The sequence below is a fragment of the Scyliorhinus canicula genome, chromosome 15 (genome assembly GCF_902713615.1).
Source record: "Scyliorhinus canicula chromosome 15, sScyCan1.1, whole genome shotgun sequence".
Classification (NCBI taxonomy): Eukaryota; Metazoa; Chordata; class Chondrichthyes; order Carcharhiniformes; family Scyliorhinidae; genus Scyliorhinus; species Scyliorhinus canicula.
This window is the reverse complement of record NC_052160.1, coordinates 130,524,893-130,549,056: the sequence shown is the minus strand read 5'-3', so window position 1 is coordinate 130,549,056 and position 24,164 is coordinate 130,524,893. Positions and strand designations below refer to the sequence as shown.

General features: G+C 41.7%; 1 protein-coding gene across 2 annotated transcripts in view; it reads right to left on the bottom strand.

The window, feature by feature from the left end:
* The window catches only part of rap1aa (RAP1A, member of RAS oncogene family a), a 132,057-nt gene that overhangs the window by 19,789 nt on the left and 88,104 nt on the right, over positions 1-24,164 (bottom strand). For both annotated transcript variants that reach the window (XM_038820876.1, XM_038820877.1), the window contains exons 3-5: positions 22,297-22,365; positions 15,996-16,052; positions 12,099-12,239 (exon numbers count right to left, since the gene is read on the bottom strand). In XM_038820876.1, coding sequence (XP_038676804.1) covers positions 12,099-12,239; positions 15,996-16,052; positions 22,297-22,365 — 267 coding nt within the window. The remainder of the gene's footprint in view (positions 1-12,098; positions 12,240-15,995; positions 16,053-22,296; positions 22,366-24,164) is intronic.

The following is a 24,164-nucleotide window of genomic DNA, read 5'->3' as shown; positions in this document are numbered from 1 at the left end:
TGAACAATCTCCTTTTATGCTGTAACCATTGCATGATTCTATGAAATGACAGGAGTACATCTACTATGCAGTTGAACGGAATGGCATCTGCAAGTCGTTAGATGTTTAAACAAGTCTGATCTCAGCCTTCAGCTGCCTGAAGCCCAAGCCCTGAAATTCCCTCCTTATAACCACACTTTGCTCCTTTAGAATGATCCTTAAAGCCCCTGTCTTTGATCAAGCATTTATTCATTTGACCCAATATGCACTTTTGTGGGCCGATACCAGATTTTGCTTTACAACGTCTATATGAAGGGCCTTGGAACATTAAACGGCACTATGAAAATAATTTTTTGCTGTTGAGCCACACTAACTAGTCACCAATGTTAATGCCAACACCTTCCAAGGCATGTTTCACAATTCTGGTGGTTCTTTTTGAATCTTACTATAATGCTAATACCATGTTAGTTATCATGTGGTTAAGTAGATCAAATCTGGAATGTGCTGCCTGGGAATGCGGCAGAGGTAGGTTCAATCGAGGCTTTCAGGAAGGAATTAGATTATCTGAAAAGGAAGAACGTGCAGGTTCCAGGGAGAAGGCAGAGTATGGCACTCATTCGGAGAGCCAGTGAAGACAACAGGTCAAATGGCCCCCTTCTACGTTGTAACAGTTCTGGGACTCTACATCTTAAGAAACCTTACAACAACAGACAATTGTGCGTCTTTCACTCGTACAGCGCTGTTGGGGTGCCAAAACACTTTGGAAATGGAACAATCAGCACTGCACTCGCTACTGGAAATAATGCAATCGGATGCAAAAACAGGAATATGGAATTTTAGTCAGGTGGAGATGGAAGTTGAATCTTTGTTGATGTTTTTATGCTCTTACAAATGTGACACACATGCAACAGAACACAATCTATACACGCCGGAACAAAAAGGCCTTGAAAGAAATATAGTGCTTTTTATTATGATCAAACATTTTAGAAAATGGCACCTGCACTGGAAACAACCAACACAAGTTCCTGCAGAGAAGCCTACACAATGCCAGCAAATTCAGCTCATAGGGCTCTCCTATCAAAATTATTTTAAGATGCTTTCAAAATCTACTGTCGAGACTAGAAACACCAAATATATCTTGTCCACAATAATAAAGTTTCTACCACCCTCCACACTGAAATGGCATCCAATGGGAGTAGCTCCAGGTTTTAGATCCCAATTCCATGTAGGCTTCAACACATTTTTTAGGTATAAACTCCAGTGTAGTGTTCAGGGGCTGCTGTGTTGCTAGAGTGCTACTCTTAGGACCACCTTTCCCAAAGCTTGCAGCATGATTAGATTCCCACACAAAGACACATTTTACTATTACAGTAACGTGGATTGGTCATTGAATATTCAATAAATGATCCAGCATGGAATGGTGACCAACGAAACTGCATGCAAACAGAAACAGAATTGTCCATAGACCTGCAATTTTATTTTTGCTTTCAAGTATTTATCCAATTCCCTTTTGAATGTCACTGTTGAATCTGCTTCCACCATCCTTTCATGCAGTGCATTCCAGAACAAACCAACCTTCCTGCTACTGGGAATAGCTTTGCCAAATGGAAACCATCAAAATGAACACCTGTACCAAACTCTCCTCTTAACCTTCCTTGCTCTGGTCTTTTAATATAACTGAAGTCTCTCGTCCCAAGATATCTTCTGTACCCTTTTACGGTATTTACATTCCTTCTCAATTGTTACACCCAGAATCTGGTACAATATTCCCAGCTGGCTTCACCCAGACAGCCAGGGAAAAAGTTTGGCAACAGAACCAACAATGCTGCTAGGCAAGTGAACAGCAGGAGCTTATTTAATTTAATGACATCCCACCCTAGCTCCAGTCTATGGATTTGGCCGAACTGGTAAAGAAGTTAGAAATTAATAGGGTGTTGGGCATAGCAAAAGATACACATGAAGGAGCAGAACAAACTGGTATATGGTTACTAACCCATAATGTATCAGTTCAACCCCCTTGCAGTCTAACTTCAAGCCAGTTCTACAGAATACCATTTGCATTGAGAGTTTTGAAACAGTTGAAAGAACAAGCTGAATCAATTTCAAGGAATCGTGGTTAACATCTTAATGGTGAGTGGTTTAAACAAATTGTGTCAGTAAAGTATATCAGTTGGTGGCAATGACAGTTTAAAGGGACAGGTGATAGGGGAAATAGAGTTTTTATTTAAACTCACAGTAATGTTGGCATTCCAGAAGATTAAAAAGCAGAACAGAGCTTGTTCGAGCAGCCCACAAAGGCAGCTGCCAACACAATGGAGTATCAGCATCAAAGCACTATGCAATCACCGAAGGCCTGAGCCCATAGCCACTCCCCCCTCCAGGGCAATTTCCGACAAAGTATTAAAAGAAAAGCCATTTCCTTTGGGACATCCACCTCATCAAATGCTCATCCTGTCCTGTTTAGTATAGGTTTCTCACATGGGATTTTGGTACGAGTCTTTCATAAACATTTTACAGGAACAAAAGTGCAACTCCTAGGGAATTGTCACCCTCCTGCAAATAAAGTTTCAAATGCAGCGTTAAACTCTTGTCAACTTGGTTTTGATTTTCAGTATCCAATTTAAACATCAAAAACCTGCAAGGCAATTCCCCTTTCATCTGAACAGCCTTGCTAAATGAGACTGCAAAATAGATTTTTTTTTAAAGAATGGAATCATCGAGATTCAACCCATTCTAGCAAAAAAAAATAATCCATTCACTCTTCCCACCACAAAATCATTTTTTGAACAAACATTAGCGTCTTGTAATCAAGGTCTCCAGGCAAGCATGAGGTTTATATTTCACAGCATTTAAAAGCAATCTAAAATGGGAAAAGCAGAAAGGAGCATATGGTACATGCTTCTTAGCGTGCCAGCTTCTAAACCATTGTGACATGCAACAATAAGGCATGTGCTTGATCATCAGCATTGCTGCACAGAAATCATTGCAAGGACTTGTGAATTCTTCAGATTCCTCTGGGATTGTTCACAACCCAACATGCCTGCATTTTGTACAACTTGTAAAGTCCCAGTGTTATCTGTCACAGATACACTGATGAGGAAATTCATAGGCCCAAGCATCACAGACGATGTATCCATTCACCTTTCCGAACTGTATCGATCGATGCACACTGACGTTCAAACAAAGCGCTAGCAGAAACACTTTTTCATTTCAAGGTATGAGGTGGGAGGAAGAAAAATAAACTGTCAGACAGGGAATAGTTTTCAACTGTGGTTCAGCAGGTAGCACACTCGTTTCCGAGTCAGAATGTTATGAGTTCAAGGCCCACTCCGGAGACACGAGCATTAAAATCTAGGCTGATATTGGATGAAGTGTTGAAAAAGTGCTGCACTGAGAGTTGGCATGTTTCAGATGCAACATTAAACCAAGGTCCTGTTGGTGTCCAAGGTAGACATAAAAGATCTTGCTGCACAAAGAGCGTTATCCCAACATAGAGACCAATATTGGCCTTTCAATCAACAGCACTTTAAAAAAGACAGGCGATCTAGTCATTAGCAGTTTTCTGTTTGTGGGAGCTTGTTGCTGTGCTGCCAACCTATCATTGGAATGTGCCTTGAAGTGGAAGACTCTAGGTCAGGGGTGGGCAAACTACGGCCCGCGGGCCGCATGCGGCCCGCCAAAGGTATTTCTGCGGCCCACCAAGTCATTAAAAAAAAAAAAAAAAATTTTTTTCTAAAAAAAAAAAATTTTTTTTTTTTTTTTAAATTTTTTTTTTTAAAGGTTAATGGGTGGGGGGGCTGTTGGATTACTTTCTGGCATAGGGTGGATACGTTGACTTGAGTAGGGTGATCATTGCTTGGCACAACGTCGAGGGCCGAAGGGCCTGTTCTGTGCTGTACTGTTCTATATGAGGCGCCCAGAATCATAACCGGGTGAAGTAATTATTTTACTTAATATACTATGCGGCCCTTTGTGAATTGTGAATTTCTGAATGCGGCCCTTGCACGGAAAAGTTTGCCCACCCCTGCTCTAGGTTGAAGCAGCCTGCTCGTCAGGTTTGGTTTTTGGAAAGGAGAAATCAGACTCCTCAGCACAGAGTGGATCTCAGGAATCAGGTTTGGATGAAGTTGGATCAATTGGTTAGCTGGCAACCAGTGGGCTGGCCAGGGACAGTATCCTGCCTGACAACGGTCAGTGATTGGTTTTGGCTTGATGCTTTGAGAGAACTGGGCAGAAGCATTGAGACCTTGGAAGTGAAAGATCTCACACACAGAACACCAGTCTCTGGAAGTAGTATCAAAACGAAAGCTGAACTCCAGGTAGACACTGACTACAAGTCATCCCAGTGTATGGTGGTTGGGAAAAGTGTATAAATAGTTATTAAATTATAAAACTGTACATAATAAAAAGGTTACTCGTGTTAAAGTTACAAACCTGGTGACTGCAGTTTACTGGGATCAAACAAGGGCCTTGTGTATTTCAAATAAAATCTAATTTCAATTGTGTTGCAGCTCTGGGTCAAGTGGGGCTGGAATTGACCTCGCGGTAGCCCATGATACACTGATTAAATTTGAAAAGCACCTCATTGGTTGCAAAGCACTTTGGAATGTCCTGTGCTCAGGAAAGGTACAGTATAAGTGATTTATTGAAATCTGCTTATGTTAAGCAAGCCACAGCACACTGCAGAGTAATTTAGAAGTTAATGAGGCCGAGGGACCGCACGCCAACATTCAAACATGAAACAGAAAACTTTTTTTGGACATCCATAGCTCACGTATTACAAAGACACAAAGTAGCAAATATCAAAAGTGCTTCAGTTAGATGAGTCAACCCCAGAAAACTTCAAATGAAATACAGAAGCTGTGCTAAGAGCTGCACTTCAGAACAATTAATACTTTATTTATTTTCACAGGATGTGGGTGTTGTAAGCAAGACATTTGTTGCCCATCCCTAATTGACCTTTAGAAGATGGCGCTGAGTCAATTCTTAACCACTGCAGTCCACATGGTGCAGATACGCAGCGTTGTGAGGGAGTTCCTGGAACTTGACCCAGCAACAGTTATAGAATCATAGAATTTAAAGTGCAGGAGGCCGCTATTCGGCCCATCGAGTCTGCACCGGTGCCTGTAAAGAGCACCCTACTTAAGCCCACACCTTCACCCCATCCCCGTAACCCAGTAACCCCACAAAACCTTTTTGGACACCAAGGGTAATTTCAGCATGGCCAATCCACCTAACCTGCACATCTTTGGAGTAAAGGAATGGTGATATAGTTCCAAGTCAGGATGTTGCGTGGCTTGGAGGGGAACTTGCAGGTCATGCTCCCATACATCTGCTGCCCTCGGTCCTTCTAGGCAGTAGAGTTCATGAGTTTAGAAGGTACTGTCGAAGAAACCTTGGAGAAATTATGGAGAACCACGGGCAGCACAAGTGGTTAGCACTGTGGCTTCACAGCGCCAGGGTCCCAAGTTCGATACCCTGCTGGGTCACTGTCTGTGCGGAGCCTCCATGTTCTCTCCCTTGTCTGCGAGGGTTTCCTCCGGGTGCTCCGGTTTCCTCCCACAGTCCAAAGATGTGCAGGTTAGGTGGATTGGCCATGATAAATTGCCTTAGTGACCCAAAGAAAAGGTTGGATGTGGTCGTTGGGTTACGGGATAGTGTGGAAGTGGGAGCTTGGGTGGGTCGGTGCAGACTTGATGAGCCGAATGGCCTCCTTCTACACTATGTTCTATGTAATTGCAGCAATGCATTTTTGTAGTACCCATTGCTGCCATTGTGCATCAATAGTGGGAGTGAAGGTTGTGGATGGGTTCCCAATCAAGCAGGCTGAATTGCCATGGGTGATTTAGAGCTAGAGTATTGTTGGGGCCACACATCTCCAGGCAAGTGGAGAGTATTCCATCACAATCCTGACTGGTGCCTTGTAGATGGTGGACAGGCTTTGGGGAGTCTGGTGCTGAGTCATTCCCTTCAGAATTCCCAGCTTCTGAGCTGCTTTTGTAGCCAGTGTTTATATGGGTGGTGTAGGTCAGTTTCTGGTCAATAGAACATAGAACAGTAACCCCTGGTGGGGGATTTCGTTTATGGTAATGCCACAATGTTGAGGGAGATGATTTGATTATCTTTTGGTGATGGTCATTGCCTGGTACCTGTATTCCAGTTACTTGCAATCCACATATTTAAAATAATGATGCTCGTCAATTACAATTTAATTATTATACAAACTTTAGTGATAAATACATTAGAGCAGTTTGCATGATGTTGTTCATCTCCCTCTACACATCAGATACCATAAAGAGCAGGTCTCACCAACAGGCGCTGTAAATTATGCTTCAATTATTTGATAGAATTCCAGCGAGACATTAACTCAAATAGAAGACGAGGGTTAGCTAGTGAATTCATTTGTTGAGAACTTAAAAGAGTACAATTCAGAAAGTTTTACACAAGACTTCTAAAGAAAGTGGAACAAAATATAGCAAATTAGCTCACAGGACTGAGAGTTGCCTTGTCAACTTGTTGAAAGTGATAATGAGCAATTCAATTGCTTGGCTGCTTGCAGCCTGGCGGAAAGCAGTGACCAAATATCCTTGGAAATCTCTTTTCATCATTTGCAACAACAATTAAAAACTGAGAATGCACTTGTATCCAACTTTTATTCATACCATGTGGCGATATATGGGGGTCCAGGTGGCAAGGGATTGGGCGGCTACACAAATTGAGTTTTCCAGGCCTAGCGGGTGCAGTTAAGGCTGACCTGCAATGATGGGACAGCCTCCATTGTCCTTAGCGGGCCAGCTTCAATCCATCAAAATGAATGTTTTACCAAGGTTCTTGCTCGTAGTTCAGTGTCTTCCGGTATTTTTATCCAAGTCGTTTTTTCAGGGGATTGAGGGTTTATATCACGTTTCATATGGGAGGGGAAAACCCCGCAGATTCAGAGAGGAGGGGGATCCTACAGAGGGATAGATAGTCAGGAGAGGGATAGACAGTCAGGAGGCTTGCCCTTCTAAAGTTGATGTTTCACTACTGGGCTTCCAATGCGAAGAACATGTCGGGTGGTGAGGAGACCCGGGTCGTGCAGTAGGTCCAATTTGGGGGTGCTGGTGACAGCCTTTCGCTCCAGCAAAATACTCTTCAAACCCGGTAGTTATCTCTACTTTAAAAATATGGAGGCAACTCGGTCTTATTTCAAGCTGGAGTCAGCATCAAGGCGAGTGCCTATTTGTATGAACCAGTTGTTCGAACTGGCGAACCTGGGTGCCACATTTGGGGGGTGGAAGGGGAAAGGGCTGCAGAGATTGTGAGTCCTATTTCTTGGGGGCGGGGTGGGGGGGCTGCCAGCCTGGAGGAGATGAAAGAGAAAAAAAAAGTCAGGCTCTTGAGCTCGGCACATTTAGGTATCTCCAAGTTTGAAAATTTGCTCGACTTACATTCCCAATATTTCTGGTGGCGCCGCCTTCAACCTTAGTGGATAGGATGCTTTCCTGCTCAGGGTTGGAAGAGGGTAGTTTGTCCGGCATTTACGGACTGATTTTGGGGGAAGATTTGTCCTTGGTGTAGGGGGAGCTAGGACCCATACTGGAGGGGGTCCGCCATACTGGCGGAGTCTGATCCAGCTCAAGGTGTTAAGAGCACACTTCAATGTCAGAGTGAGTCCTTTCTTTGAGGGGGTTGATTGCTGTATGCTTGTGGGGTTCTGGGTCTCTTTCAGTACCATATTGACAATCCTGAATATTGAGCTGGAGCCCTGTCCTTTAGTGGCTATATGTGGGTACCAGATCTGCAGATGGGTGTGGGGCAGATGCCCTGGCATTTGCCTCGCTAGTTCCTTGGACGTGAATCCTCCCGAGTTGGAGACTGGTGACAGCACCTCGGCGTGGCCAAGTGACTTGGAGTTTTTGCACCTTGACAAAGTCAAATATACAGTGAGGGGGTCAACTGAAGAGTTCTACCGTAGATGGAGACTCATTCATTATATTTTATGGAATTGGCAGCTGTTTGGGGGGGGGGGGGGGGGGGGGGGGAATAAAAGAGTAAGGAGGTGAGAGTTTACTTGGTTATTGTTTTTATTATTTGGTTTATTGTTTGTAATCTGTGCACTTCTCGTATGTTTTTGGGGTATAAACTGATTAAAAAATAGTAATAAAAATATTTTCAAAAAATACCACATGGATGAAAAACAGATAGACCGATAAAACATATCGCCAGAACTGATGATACACATACGGACAAGAGACAGCAGGCACGATAAAAGGGTGCTCTTTTGTAAGGGTGGATGTGCTTGCTATCGAGTTTTGAGGTGCCAAGAAACACTTCCTGGACACAAATATTTTGAGTTAAGCTCTGCTGAAAACCTGTTGCTTTTCAGGTTTCAGATTCCGAAGGCTCCATGTTGAGTAATATAACACAAATCCTGACATCTCTTGCACAAAACAATCTCTTGGGACACTGCCAATTAACAGGTCCAATTTGTATCTGAATGTATTCAGTGCTTATGGTTCATCTAGAATTAGCTCAACACATTCAGTGTTACGTTTATAATCTTGATGCAGATTCCACACAGATGCACACAAACGACTACTGTAGGAGTTGCTACAATTGTTAAATGTTTATAAATGTCAAATCAGTTATCCAAGTTACAAGGTGCAATGCAATGCTGATACTCCCATTACTTCAATTTCAGAATATCAGTGCAAAAAAGCTAAATATAGTAACACATAAACCCAGCGCAAAGTCAGCATCAGGTCAATATTTGGGCCTTCAAAAACTGACGGTTGTAACAAAATTGACCATAAACTATTTTTTTCTCCCTGCCTCCTGAAGAGGAGGAACACAGACAAACAAAAAAAAAAGGTATCGAGTCACATTCTATTTCTCCAAAACTTATTCAGTACCAGAACTGACCAAGAACAAGCCAGGGCACCTGTATCCATAATGGACCTTTACTGAAAGAGAACATTAGGTCACCATTCACTTCATGTTACCGCGGTATGGGAGGCATTACAATTCTCGTGTTTTTTTTTGCCATGTTACGAATCTAAGGATGTCCATGGCCAAATATTTTTTAAAATGTTTGGGAGAGTTTGAGTCTACCCTGATCTTCAAATATTCTGATCACTCTGCCTGAACAATACAGAATGGTATGGGGAGAAAAAGCTGGCCAATGTTCCAGCTTTCCTGGGAGAAACACCTTCTATGTTTGGTGCTTAGTTTGTATAGTACTACGCTCAAGACTTCATATTATAATAAAACCACAAATATGTGGAATTAAAAATACTTGGAAAAAAATTTAAATTAGTTTAAAAATGCAATCATTGGTCCAACCGCATCACAGAAAAATGCTGCTGCGGTTTGCACACACCTTATTTTATTGTTTCCCCAGACAACAGAAAGATACAAGTTGAACCATTGCACAAACAAGATCTCCCAGCATCCTGAATGAGTTCTCCCACCCCACACACGAAGACATCTGCCCCAGATAGCAGAACTTCACAAGTATCACAGGTTTATTTTGTAATGCTTTACGATAGGCTCAAACAAGCAGATCTTGCCCCTGCATGTTTTTTCACATATTTGTGTGTCTCTTCTATTGCTCCAATCCACATTCGTTCTGTTGAAGATCCCTGCTGTTTATGCTGACTAAAGGCTGCTTTAAGACTATAAACTTGCAAATATATACAAGATGGAACCGTTTTCCATATCATGGAGAATCAAAGCTATAGCAGAACACCTCACCCAGGTCCACAGTACAAGAAAAAAAAATCAAATCACAATCAGCTCAGAATTCAGTTTAAAGATATATGTGGGGTCATTAATTAAATAGTTGAAATTATTTTCATGGGCAGCACGGTGGCACAGTGGTTAGCATTGCTGCCTACGGCACTGAGGACACGGGTTCGAATCCCAGCCCTGGGTCACTATGTGTGGAGTTTGCACATTCTCCGTGTCTGCGTGGGTTTCACCCGCACAACCCAAAGATGTGCAGGGTGGGTGGATTGGTCACGCTAAATTGCCCCTTAAAATCAGGGGAAAAAATAATTGGGTACTCTAAATTTAAAGGAAAAAGAAAATTATTTTCACCAGTAGTAACAGAATTTGCTTCTTCACTCTGGGTCTAAATAGACCGTAAAACTATCGCTATGTTCAAGCCAAATTTTTCCAAGAATCACACTTGGCCGCAATGGTGCAACATGAACCTGGACATCAGTTTATATTTCATTCTGGTGGGATACAAACAACTCTGGATACCCGCCTACTTTAACCCTACAATATTAACAGGTTTCCAACCCTTTGACTATTTACATCCATTTATAAAGCTGTTCTTGTAGATTAAAGTTGAATTAGAAATGCTGTAACAAAGCAGGCAAAAGGCTATCTATTTGCCTGCAACCCATCAAATGATAATAAAGTACAAAGTTACAAGCTCTGCGCGAACAGTATGTACTGACAATTAGGGAGTAAAGGACCTTGAAAAGAGATAATATGTAGCACTAAGTGAAGAGGATTTCTTTTTGAGAAATGAAAAGTAATGCTTAAAAATGCAATTACAAAATTTACATTCTACAAGTTAAATTATCCCTCCTCAGCTTATTTAATTGGCAAAATGGTGAGCAAAGTTCAGAGGGTCAGTTGGCGAAGATACAGTGTTGAGTATTTACACTCAGCCATACAACGGATTATATATCCGGAGAATGGAGGTTTTGAACCAATCAGGACTGTAGAGTTTGTTTCGAGTGCAAACAAAACAAAAAAAACTTGCTGCAATTTGAGTCGCCTCTACCCCTGAAGGCAGAAACACCTGTGCTGATGGGAGTTCAACCAGCAATGGTCATTCAGGCATGAATCAAGGTGTGGTGCTTGTAGGCCACTAGAACGTATAACAGTCGTCTCTCCGTGAACCAAATCAAAGACCAGCTGTGGATTTCCATCCTCCCCATCTGAGATTTTCTCACACGAAGCAAACCCAAGAATACCATATCTTTTAATATTGCTAAAAAACACATAGATTGAGACACTAGAATTTTGCAGGATACCAATGAGCAGGAATAAAGAAAGCTAAAACTTATCAGGGAAGGACGATCTTGGTGGAGGGGAGTAGTGATACTATCATTCCTATTAACCTCTTCGAATTTGGATCAAAAAATACATTTCTGCTGGCATGGAGATCCCAGCTCAGCACCGTAAATTATGACCACTACTATGAAGTAAATTTGACCAGATGAACAGTCACCAACGACTGAAAGGAGATACGAATTTAGAATTGTAAAGTTCAAATTATTAAACAAGCTCTTGAAGTGATCTGGGTGGCCTGTGCTCACAGTTCCCATGCTTACTTGCCGAGAGTGTGCTAGGGACCATGCGAGGCCTTAGCTTCATCAATTGCTTCAATTCATGAAGATTGGAGAAGTTGGGACAGTTTTCCTTGAAGAGAAGGCTGAGAGGAGATTTGGTAGAGGTGTTCACAAGGTGTCTGGACAGAATAGATAGGGAGGAACTGTTTCCGCTCATGAAAAGATTAGAGAATGAGTGAGGGAATACGGATTTAAGTTAACTGTCAAAAGTGACAGGAGGAAACATTTTATCACACAGCAAGTATGTGGGGTCAGGTTTAACCAAAGCAAAAAGGGAATTTGGCTCATCTGAAAAGGAAGACAATGCAGGGTTACCGGGAGAAGGCTATGGGGAGGAAGCAGGATTAGGCTATTGAGTTGGACGATTAGCCATGATCGTGATAAATGGCAGAGCAGGCTCAAAAGGGCCAAAAGGCCTCCTCCTGCTCCTATCTTCTATGTAACTATGTAGAAAGGTGGCATTAGGTGAACTGCTCAATTGGAGAGTTGGTGCAGACACATTGGGCCGAATGGAAGACTTCTATGTTGTAACAATTCCGCCATATACTTTACATGTTAAATCAGCACCCTACATTTCAAGTTAACTCCTGCTCGTCAATTTTTAAACCGTGTAAATAATCAAAAATGAAATTTGATCGGAAATAAACTTTGAAGCTTTATTTTTTTTAAATATCGAAAGGTCAGAAATTCAAGTAATAACATTCTATTTAGATTTGTCCTGAAATTCTACTGCACCCCCAAGGGGCAAATTAAATCAAGTTTACTTACATCTTCAGTGTCCTTGACTCGTAGGATCTGTTCTCTCAGGTCCTGTAAGTCATTAAACGTTGACTGTGCGGTTATAGAATATACTAGTGCAAACCCCTGGCCGTTCTTCATGTACAGATCTCGCATTGCCGTGAATTGCTCCTGCAATGCACAAGAGGGACATAAAATTTAATTCTTGTTCAGTTATAGAGACCATACAATTATATGTATCATATGTCAATTATAGCATACTAATTTGTCGAGAACAGCAACACCTGTGTGGGAGTCAAAGGATGATGGAAATTTGGAATGTGTAATTTTTCGTCTCTGTGGCTTTGGTTGTTACTGCTGCATCTTCACACTGGCTGCAACCATCTCTATACCAATTTTTATTTCGATAGTGAGTGTTTTATGTGTTTACACAAACCATAAGAAGAAAGGAGAGAGGAAGACATTAATATCCCACTTAACGTCAAATCAGACTTCGACAATACTTTAAAAATTCATTTACGGGTTGTGGGTGTAGCTGGCTAGGCCAGCATTTCTTTCCCATCCCTAGTAGTCCTTGGCAAGGTGGGGGTGAGCTGCCTTGTTGAGCCGCTGCAGTCCCCGAGGTGTAGGTACACCACAGTCCCAGAGGCGTAGATACGCCCATAGTGCCATTGGGGAGGAATTCCAGGGTTTTGACCCAGTGACAGAGAAAGAACGGCAATATATTTTCAAGCCAGGATGGTGAGTGACATGGAGGGAAGCTTCCATGTCAGGGTATTCCAGGTACCTGTGTGAGGTTCAAGCCCTGCTGGGTACTTTTGAAATGTGAGGAGAAACCAAAAGTTTTGAAGATAAATCTAATTGGAATCCTGTACTGCCTGGTCTAACACCAGGGGGAGCACAAGAGCTCTTCTGGACAGAAAACCCAGAGTGTTGGGCACATACATCTTTTGTGAAGCATCAGCAAACTGTAGTATTCTGACAGCAACATGCTCAGTAAGACTGTCCCCTGAATTATCTATAAACTAGATCAGAAGTCAGGGCAGGTTGCATCATTCAACTGCTATGCTGCAACTTTCCAAAAATATAAATTCTAAATTGCACTATATAGAATTTTCTGGAACAAGACAGGTAGGCCACAGCATTTTCTTGCATGCTTTTCCCTGCTAGATATCTGCTTCATTTGGATTTTAACCTTCGGTGACACTCAGCTGTAAGTAATCCAAACATCCATCACCTCTTGGCCACCATTGCCACTACATGATGTAGATAAGGGGACATTGGCCTTTGTATAACTCTTTCAACACCAGAACTTCGAGCGAAGAATTTTAAAGAAAATTTACAAACTAAACATCAAATCCCAAAAGTTTAGGGAATTTGTCACCCAATTGTAACTTCTGGATTTAAACCAAAAAATTAAAAATTCAGAATTATAACTGAAGTATGTGGAAATGCTACACAATGCAGGAAATGATACAAAATGCAGAGGTAAAGCCTGCATTATTCCTGGGCGGCACGGGTGGCACAGTGTTAGCACTGCTGCCTCATGGTGCAGAGGACCCGGGTTTGATCCCGGCCTGTGTGGAGTTTGCACATTCTCCCCGTGTCTGCATGGATCTCACCCCCACAACTCAAAGATGTGCAGGGTAGGTTAATTGACCACACTAAACGGCCCCTTAATTGGAAATCATTTTTAAAAAGAAATAAAGACTGCATTATTCCGACAGAACCATAGAATCCCTACAGAAGTGGACCATTTGGCCCATCGATTCTGCACCATCCCTCTGAAAGAGCCCTCCACCCAAGCCCACCCCATCCTCGCAACCTCATATACTGATCATGGTGAATCACCTAACCTGCACATCTTTGGGCTGTGGGAGGAACATGGAGCGCCCAGCAGAAACCCACACAGACACAGGTAGAATGTGCAAACTCCAGACAGTTTAAAAAAATAAATTTAGAGAACCCAAATCTTTTTTCCCCCCCCCACTTAAGAGGCAATTTAGCATGGCCAATCCACCTACCATGTACATCTTTTTGGGTTGTGGGGGTGAGACCCACGCAGACACAGAGAATGTGCTCGGACAGACAGTTACCCAAGGCCAGAATCAATCCCAGGACCCTCATGCTGGGAGGCAGCAGTGTTAACTACTGTGCCGCCTGTGAACTGGAGTACAAGGGTACTCTGAACTTTAGTGGGGGTTTCAGTGATCACTCGGAAGATATTTTGACTATGGAAGAGGTTATAGAACATAGACATAGAACAGTACAGCACAGAACAGGCCCTTCAGCCCTCGATGTTGTGCCGAGCCATGATCACCCTACTCAAACCCACATATCCACCCTATACCCGTAACCCAACAACAACACCCCCCCCCCCCCCCCCCCCATAAACCTACTTTTTAGGACACTACGGGCAATTTTTAGCATGGCCAATCCACCTAACCCGCACATCTTTGGACTGTGGGAGGAAACCGGAGCACCCGGAGGAAACCCACGCGCGCACACGGGGAGGACGTGCAGACTCCGCACAGACAGTGACCCAGCCGGGAATCGAACCTGGGACCCTGGAGCTGTGAAGCATTTATGCTAACCACCATGCTACCCGTGGTTAAAGGTTAAAGTGACTAGATTTATCACGGAAGGATGAGACATGCTTGGGTGTTTGTTGACCTCTTCATTAAATTGAAGCATGTCAGGATACTATCTGCAATAGAACACATCATAATTCAACTTATGTATACACGGAAACCAACCCTATAGGGTGTACTCTGCATAATTAATAAATGGCCAAAAACCGGGTAGAAGTAGTCACTTGCATTGTTTGGAGGTTATGCAACCACGTGTGCAGCTGCATTCAGGCACTGCAGGACTCCACTGGACAATATTTCACTAACTGGCTGCAAACCTTCACCTGGTGTCAGCTTTTTGCAACTCGTGTCTTTCTGGAGGCTCTCTGAAGTTGGCAAATATGCCTAGATTATTAATATAAAACTACACAGCCTCAGTGTAACAATGCTGACATATTGTTGAAGTATGCTCGTTACTGAGCCAGTCAGCACTTTTATAGCAAAGCTTTTGAGATGGCAGTGAGAGAGACACAGTGGCTCCTCGCCATGTAAGCACGTGCTTTAAATTAGAAAGGTCAGGTATGATAGCAGTTTTGGTACGGGACAAATAAACCACGTCTCGAGTTTGCCATCATGACAAGTTATGAATTGGAATTCAGTAACACTGGCGATTTGAGGGCTGGCATCATCAGATTGTTTCATGAACTCAACGAGCTCATGAGCGTCCTTCAATGATCTTTCACTCCTGCCTTTGTCACTCTTTTTTTAAATATAAATTTTATATAAATTATGGGGCAATTTAGCGTGGCCAATCCACCTAACCTGCACATCTTTGGGTTGTGGGGGTGAAACCCACGCAAACACGGGGAGAATGTGCAAACTCCACACAGACAGTGACCCAGAGCAGGGATCGAGCCTGAGACCGCGGCACTGTGAGGCAGCAGTGCTAACCACTGTGCCATCGTGCTGCCCACTCTGTCATTCTTACCCACATACTACAACTAAAAATTAAATCAAAGCTGAAGGTACAATTGACTGATAAAGATTTTAACCAGGTGTTGACAGATTGTGGGGATATCTTGGGAGAGAGCAAACCTCATTACTGCAAGAGGTGGCTCCACATTCAAAAGGCTGAATCATACTTTGTGGCACTTTTCTGCCTTTATACTATTCCTACTGTTGGTAATGAGCTGCCTGATATTGGAGAGATGAGGGGGCATGTCATGCCAAGGTTGTCACATTGACCAACTTATGCAAAGATGTTTTCAGACTATGCAATACTTTAAACAGAGTATAATAAAAATGGTATTTCATGATTGTCAGCTACTCAAAATGTATGCAATAAAATATTTCTTACTGTTCCTGCTGTGTCGAGGATTTCAAGCATACACTGTTGGCAGTCTACTTCAACTTGCTGGAAAAAAAATAATATATTTTAACCAAACATGCTCCACATTTAAATACTTCAACAATGTGCAATCATAACCAAATCCCTCATTAGCAACGATGGTGGGAAAACAGGAGAAACTATTCTTGCACCTGCTCTGCCAACTTGTGCCTGATGAGTACTTAAACTCCATTTACCCACCTTTTCATCCTTAATTCCTATATCCTTGTCGAACATCTTTTGTTCTCAACCTTAAAATTCAACTCACCTTCAGCATCCAGCCTTTTTGGTTAAAGTGTGCTCCAAATCTCCACTATTGGGTTTCCCGATTTCAATCTTGAACAAAACCTCCGATCTGAAGATTATGCCCCCTTGTTCTGGGATTTCCCCTCACCAGAGCAAAACAAAAAAGGTTGTCTGTATCAGTTCATCACATCCTATTTTAAACCCCTCAATCAGGTCATTTTTTATTTGAATCGGTAATACCCTTTTCAGTGGGCTGCCCAAATTATTTTCTTCAGTCTATTAAAAAAAAATTACTTTCTTTCCTCCTACACTTATTTCAATGCCGTGTGATGGAGCCATTATATACACGTGGAAGTGCTCAAATAAATTAAACGATTCACAAGTTTATGCCACTGAGCGGGCAAGAGCAAATCCTAAACTGATTGAAGACCCATAAACTATACGTAGTGATCCTTTGTTTAGACATAGACATAGAACATACAGTGCAGAAGTAGGCCATTCGGCCAATCGAGTCTGCACCGACCCATTTAAGCCCTCACTCCCACTCTATCCCCGTAACCCAATAACCCCTCCTAACCTTTTTTGGTCACTTAGGTCAATTTAACATGGCCAGTCCACCCAACCTGAATATTAGGTTATCCCACAGTCTTTGGACTGTGGGAGGAAACCGGAGCACCCGGAGGAAACCCACGCAGACACGGTGAGAACGTGCAAACTCCGCACAGACAGTGGCCCAGCGGAGAATTGAACCTGGGACCCTGGTGCTGTGAAGCCACAGTGCTATCCACTTCTGCTACCGTGCTGCCCAAATTAAACCAAATTAAAATTCTCATCTTGCAGGCATTTAAAAATATTTGGATATTCAGTCAAAGCTAGGTCCTGCAATTTAAGGCCTTCGTAGGTTTACACAAGTCACTTCGTATTTGACTAACGAATCAAGATGAATCTTGGTCTCATCTCATCAGCAACTCCTACCTACGCTCCTATGCACAAGGACAGGCAGCAAAATTGTTTGGTACCATTATGTCCTGTTACAGTTTACTTTTCTTGAGAGCATTGAATGCTTATTTGTGAAAGATCTTCAAGAAATATTGTGCCCAAGATGAAAGTGTTTTGGCTCTGGGAAACGGAGCAATTTCCATGTTGGGAATCTGGTATCAGTTTCAAATATTTCGGTCAGGTTAAATCCACATGGTCAGATCAATGTATATAACCTTTGGATGAGTACCCACTGCTGCAATGGTTTTTTTCAGCGGTGTAAATGAAATTGCCAACTGAACTAAATTAGGTTGAGAAATTTAATACGGTGCAGAAATGCCTAGATTATGTACATTATACAACAGCACAGAAACTTCTGAGACTGTTTTAATACTCTGTATCGTGTCACACAGCAACAATATTGCACCGGAATTATTATCCATGGTCTCTAGTTACAATAATTTCCAGATATCACACTCTGAAGACATTTTACTTGAGTTCAGTGTCAGCTGATTATATCTATTATTGGTTTAATCAAAATTTATTCAAACCATTTTCACTTCTGCACAGCGAATCAGAAACGAAAGTAATGTGTCAATCCTAAAATCTACCAGAGGACAACAGAAAATGGGAAGTTTTAACGGTCCAATATACTTGATTTACTTCTCTTTTTAAAATTAAACTCTTTCAATTGAAATTGCAGAGAAGTTAGTATTAACTTCACAAAATTATATAGTGCCAATTATTTCAAATCTAAAATAACTAGTATACCAGAGCTGACAGTATATAAGGTAACCACCATCCCTGTTGCATTTCAGTTTTCAATTTAGCCAGATACAAAAACAACTTCTGCTCTGCTGGCACATGCTACTCTTGGAACCACCATCTTCAGCTGGAATACAATCCCAAGAGGCACTCGTGCATCCAACCTTCTAGCAGTTTGCACGAGTGACGCTTTACACTACTATCAACATCAGATTTTGGGAGGCTTTGGGTCACAGCCCATGCTCACTAAACCTCAAGCAGGTGCCAAATAATAATGAAGAAGAGCGACCAAAATGAGGTCCACAATCAAAAAAAGCAAAATGGATGATTGATTGTTTGCACAACGTAAAACAGAAAAGGTCCTCAGTTGGTTCTTTGTTTATTAAAAATCACCACCAAGCGATCTAATTAAATGATGGGCACAGGAGATCCATTCATGTTTACAAGATTAAAAAGACCCCCAGACCAACAACAAAGGAAGCAATATTTTTCTCCTTTCCCCCACCCACCAATGTAATTGGAACAAATAATGCTTACGTGGCTGTAATTGCGCCCTGTAATACATTTAAAGGAGAAGCTAGTTCAGTACACGAGTGGGAAAGAATTAGAAGGAAACGTTCTTGGGGGTTACAAGATGGGTGGGAGGAAGCTCGGGCACAGCATAAACATCAACATAGACCCGCTGGGCCAAATGGCCTGTTTCTGCTCTAAATTTTGGATCATTTTATTAACTAACAGCGAGATTGAAAATCTGTAGGTCAGGTTTTTCAATCAAGCGGATTCTCAATTGCAATTTTCTGCACTCCCACGTGTTCATTACTAATGACACCGTGGATATATTTAGCTTTATGCTTAAACCCGCACTGTTCAGGCCTCGCTGTCCCAGCCAGTCAGTACTGATCCAATAGAACACAGCATGACAGCAGCCGTGTTGAATTCAAATCAAAGTGCCTTTCAATTAGGCAAACAAAATCATATTCTGGTATTGATATGTTATGGCTGCAGCCTACATAACCTTACCCCACAACAATTAGGGGCAACCCCAGTTCAGAGGCTGAGCTGCTGCTGACCCTGTGGGTCAGAATTCAATTTTGGAATCACTGGATTTCTGGCCGCATCTGCCTGACTGGAACTCTCCTTAAAAATTCTGAGGCTGAGGAGGGGTCCTCATACCCACGTAATTGACCACATTATTTATGGCATCAGCTTCTGCCATCTTTTCAGGTAGAACATTCTAGATCCTGACAACCAAGTGAAAAATGTCTCCTTTTGGATCTTTTGCCAATACTTCTGAATCTACGACCACTAAGTTAATTATCCACTCACGAGGGGAATCAATTTTTCTCTATCTGCTCTATCAAAACCTCTCATTGCTTTGAAAAAACACTTCCACCAACTCTTAATTTGCTCTGTCCCAAGGAAAGCAGTCCTAAACCTTACCAACCTCCTCACATAACTGAAGTTCCTCATCCCTCCAAACATCTTGTAAACTCCCTCAGCATCCTTTGAAATCCTTCACATCTTTCACCTTTATATCTTTTACAAAGTGCTGCCCATAATCGTCTGCAGTACTCATCGGAGGTTTAACTGTGGATTTAAAAATTTCTAGTGATGATCACTTTGCTTTTACAGTCTATTCCTCTATTTAGATACCTTTTTTTAAAAAACAAAACTACCTAATCAACTTGCTTTGCCACCTTTAAAGATCTGTGTACTTGAACACCAATGTCACGCTGCTCATCTACACTTTAAAATCATGCCATATTGTATGCAGTCTTCCCATTAGTCTTCCTAAAGTTTAGCACTGCACGCTTCTCCGTATCGAACGCCACCTGCCACAGCTCTGCCTATTTCACCATTCTGAAGCCTAGAACTATCAGTAGTTACTAGAATCATAGAATCCCTACAGTGCAGGAGGCCAATCAGCCCATCGAGTCTTCACCGACCCTCTGAAAGTGCACCTTCCCTAGGCCCCACTCCCCGCCCTATCCTCGTAACCCCACCCAACCTTTGGACACCAAGGGGAAATTTAGCATGGCCAATCCACCTAACCTGCGCATCTTTGGACTGTGGGAGGAAACCGGACGAAACCCACACGGACACGGGGAGAACATGCAAACTCCACACAATCACCCGAAGTTGGAATCGAACTCGGGTCCCTGGCGTGGTGAGGCAGCAGTGCTAACCACTGTGCCTCCGTGCTACCCCTTCTATTTCATATACTACTATATGAAATTTTCAAATTGAATACAACTTGGCAATGTTGTGTCCTATACCCAAGTCTAGAATTGAAGATAATGGAACAAAGGCAGGTACATGAAAGAAAGATCAACCATAGTCGAATTGAACGAAAGAACAGGCCTGTAGCCTTCCTCTTTTCATCACAAGCAGTTTTTAAATGGATAGAATCTAATATATAGTACAAAAACAGAAAATACTAGAAAAACTCTATGACTTCTTCAGAGCTATGGCAACTGGTTACTCAAGACTGTTTTGCAAACAGGAACTGCATTTAATACAATGGAATTTGTGGGCACTGTATTTTCGAATGCAGCACGCTTTCACATTCGCTTAACTGAAGTTGACAGAAGTATGGACACTGGAAACAATCCAAACCTAAAGAGCAAACTTTGGATGACAGCACTTTTGTAGCATGGAGATCAGGAGACCACACTAGCACAGGGAATATTAAACTTTTTTTCTATTCATTCAGGAGATGGGGGGTGTCACTGGCTGAGCCAGTATTTATTGCCCATCTCTAATTGCCCTTGAACTGAGTGGGTTTGCTGACCACCTCAAGAGTATTTTTAAGAGTGAACCCTGCCCTGTGGGGCTGTCGGCCAGACAAGGTAAGGGTGGCAGATTTCCTTCCCTAAAAGGACATTAATGAACCAGATGATTTTTTTTTTTTAAACATCAATTGATTCATGGTCATTAGACTTTTAATTTCAGATTTCTGAACATTCAGCCCAAGAGGTCCATATCTACACTTGCTTCACACAAGTGTCTTCCCACATTCTTCATTCAGTCTGATTAGTACAGAAGAAGTTTCTTCTATTCCTTTCTGCTTCATGTGCTGAACAAACGTCCCTTGAATTTATTGATGCTATTTGCAGTAATTAATCTTTATGGAACACATTTTACATTCTTTGGGTAAGTAAGTTCCTCCTGAATACTTTATTGGGTTTATTAGCAATTATCTTGTTTCGTGGTTCTACCTTTGGACACTCCAACAAGTGGAAACATTTTATTCAGACTTACCCTCAAAACCCTTAATTATCTTGGAGACTTCTACATCATATCTCTCCAAGCTTTTTCTTCGAGAGAAAAGAGCCCCAGCCCATTTTGTTTTCTATGATAATCAAAACTGCTCAGTTTTAAAATCACCCTTGTTAATCTTTTAGGCTGCAGATAAGCACACTAGAGGGGACTGATGATTTTATACCAAATGACAACATAAATTTAAACAAGCAGATAAATAGCAATAATGTATTAACTCCGCAATTCTGTTAGAACAGAAATTAAAGCATTCTAAGTGATGATTCTTGCTACTTTGTCTCAATTCCAGTCTGTAAAACAATTGCACAAACTGCAGCTTGCTTTTACAAGATAGTATAAAAACGATCACTACCCATAAGCTCAAAAGAAAATCATGAAGGCTTCACGCTTTGCAAATGCTCAGTGGTTTAGACCAGGGTTGCCTTCCCCACATGTGGCCAATTGGGAACTTGGGTGTAGTCAATAATTTTTTTTAAAAAGCATTTGATACACAAGTCATCGGGAAGCTGATCTCAATACTCAATCTGTATGATGCATCAGTTGTAACGGTGCAAGATATAAAGGCCACCTTCCTAATCATTATGCTCATATAAGCTTACAGTTTCCCACCATTCAAAAAGTATGTGCGGCTTTTTGACACCACATCATTTTCATCTCACAAAATAAGGAGATCCCTTTCAAAAGGGTTGTAAATCTTTAGAATTCTCCATACCAGAACATTGTGGATGCTCAGCCATTAAGAATGGTGAAAGCTGAGGTCAATAGGTTTCTGGATTAGATAAGTAATAGAGGGATATTGCAAGTGGGAGTAAAGTGGAGTTGAGGTCAGAAGAGGAGTATATCTTACTGACTGGCAGAAACTAGGTATAATAGCCTACATCTTTTTATCTGTGACTCAGAAGTTTACACCTTGGAGGTTGTCTCTGCAGAAAGTTTATGCACACATACCAACTCCTCACTTCTCTCTCTCACACAGGCCCTCCAACCACACTCAGTGTCTCACCTTTCTGTAGGAGTCTTCTATTGTTGGGTCATATTTTTCAACAAATATTCCCTGGACAAACTGTACAGTCTGAAAGAGGGAGAAACAAAAATCAGTAAATGTGCACTTAAATATACAATACTAATTTGGACATACTTAGAGTTGTGGACACCACTTTAGGAAGGGCATGAAGATTTGAGAAGATATGGAAGAGATTTGCGAGAATAATTCTATGGATGAAGGATTACAATTGTGTGAATAGGGTACCAAAGCTGGAGTTAATCTCAAGGAGGAGGGATTCGATACAGATGTTTAAAAATATGAAGGATTTGGATACAGTAAATTAAGAAAAATTATTTTCAGTCACTGATAACCAGAGGGGCCAGATTTATGATTGATAACAGAACCAAGGATGAAATGGGTAGCTGGGATCTGGAATACTCTCCTGAATAAGGTGGTGAAAACAGATTGAATAGCGAGTTTGGATGACTTTGAAAAAAAAGATTAGATGGATATGGTGGTGGGGGGAGACAGGGGTGCAGGGCTAACTGGATTGCTCTTCAAAAGGGCAGATGCAGACTCAAATGAGTTGAATAGCTTCCTTCTATACTAATCTAGGATTCTAACCACAGCATCTTCTAGGGATCAGATAAAAAATGGGAAGAAAACATACAAGACTGAAAATGTTTAAGCTGCTAGGCTCAGAGTACAAAATGACATGCACGTATACACACTTGGCTTCAGAGGCACACAAAGCATCTTGCCCACTTAGCACCACAGATGAAAAACAAGATATAATAATCACTGCTACATAGTTATAAAAATTAAGCAGTCATAAAACAGCTGAAAACTGTATGTAGCTTATAGGTACTGTATTGCATACACATTAATTCCATTATAGGAGATCTGAAAATTCCAACCAAGGTGTATTTATATATTGTATTATAAAATAGACCTCTGTTGCAGTATCAAGTATCTGATTAGTGAACATTGCCATTTTCTAAATATTGATTTTACTAAGCATAGGAAACAATTTGCCAGGTAGGGGTGAAATGAATAGATTTATACTGGGATGAATAATGGAAGTAGGAAAGCTTCAATAGGCTGTAAAGGGTACACAGTGGCCTGGGTTTCCTAACTATAATGCTGATGGATTAGCTACTGTTAGAAAATCTAAATTGCTAATTACAATTATAAAAATAATGCCAGAGTCCCAGAGGGACGCAGGCTTTGAGAGCTGACTTGTGGTTAGTGATTGGTGATTTAACCCGAGGGTGAAGGTTGAGAAGGCGGGACCTTCATTAATAACCTCAGTCGGTACAGGAATTGATCCTGTGCATTGCCCCCCAATCACAAACCAACCGTCCAGCCAACTGAGCTAACCGACCCCCATAACTGAGGTGGTGACAAAGTGGGATTGTCATTAGACTGGCAATCCAGAGACCCAGGGCACATGGGTTTGAATCACAGCATGGTAGATGGTGTAATTATAGTAGAATATTAATCTGAAATTAAAAGTCTAATGATCACCATGAAACTGTTGTCGACTGTCATTAAAAAAACACATTTGGCTCACAAAACCATTCTTATTTGGTCCAGCCTACACATGGCTGCAGACCCACAACAATATGGTCGACACACCGTTCAATTAGGAATGGGCAATAAATGCTGGACCAACCAGCCTTGCCCACATTCCAATAAAAAAATAAAAATGAATTGCAACTACTGGAGTCACAACACAAAATTCTCACCAATGACAATGAGCTCCTTTTTTAAAAACAAAATTGGTGATTCTCAACTATGTAAACGTTTTTTTTTTTTATAAAGGTCAGCATCTGTGGAGAGAGGTGTAGTTAATCTTTTCAGGTCAAGAACTGGAGCAACCAACT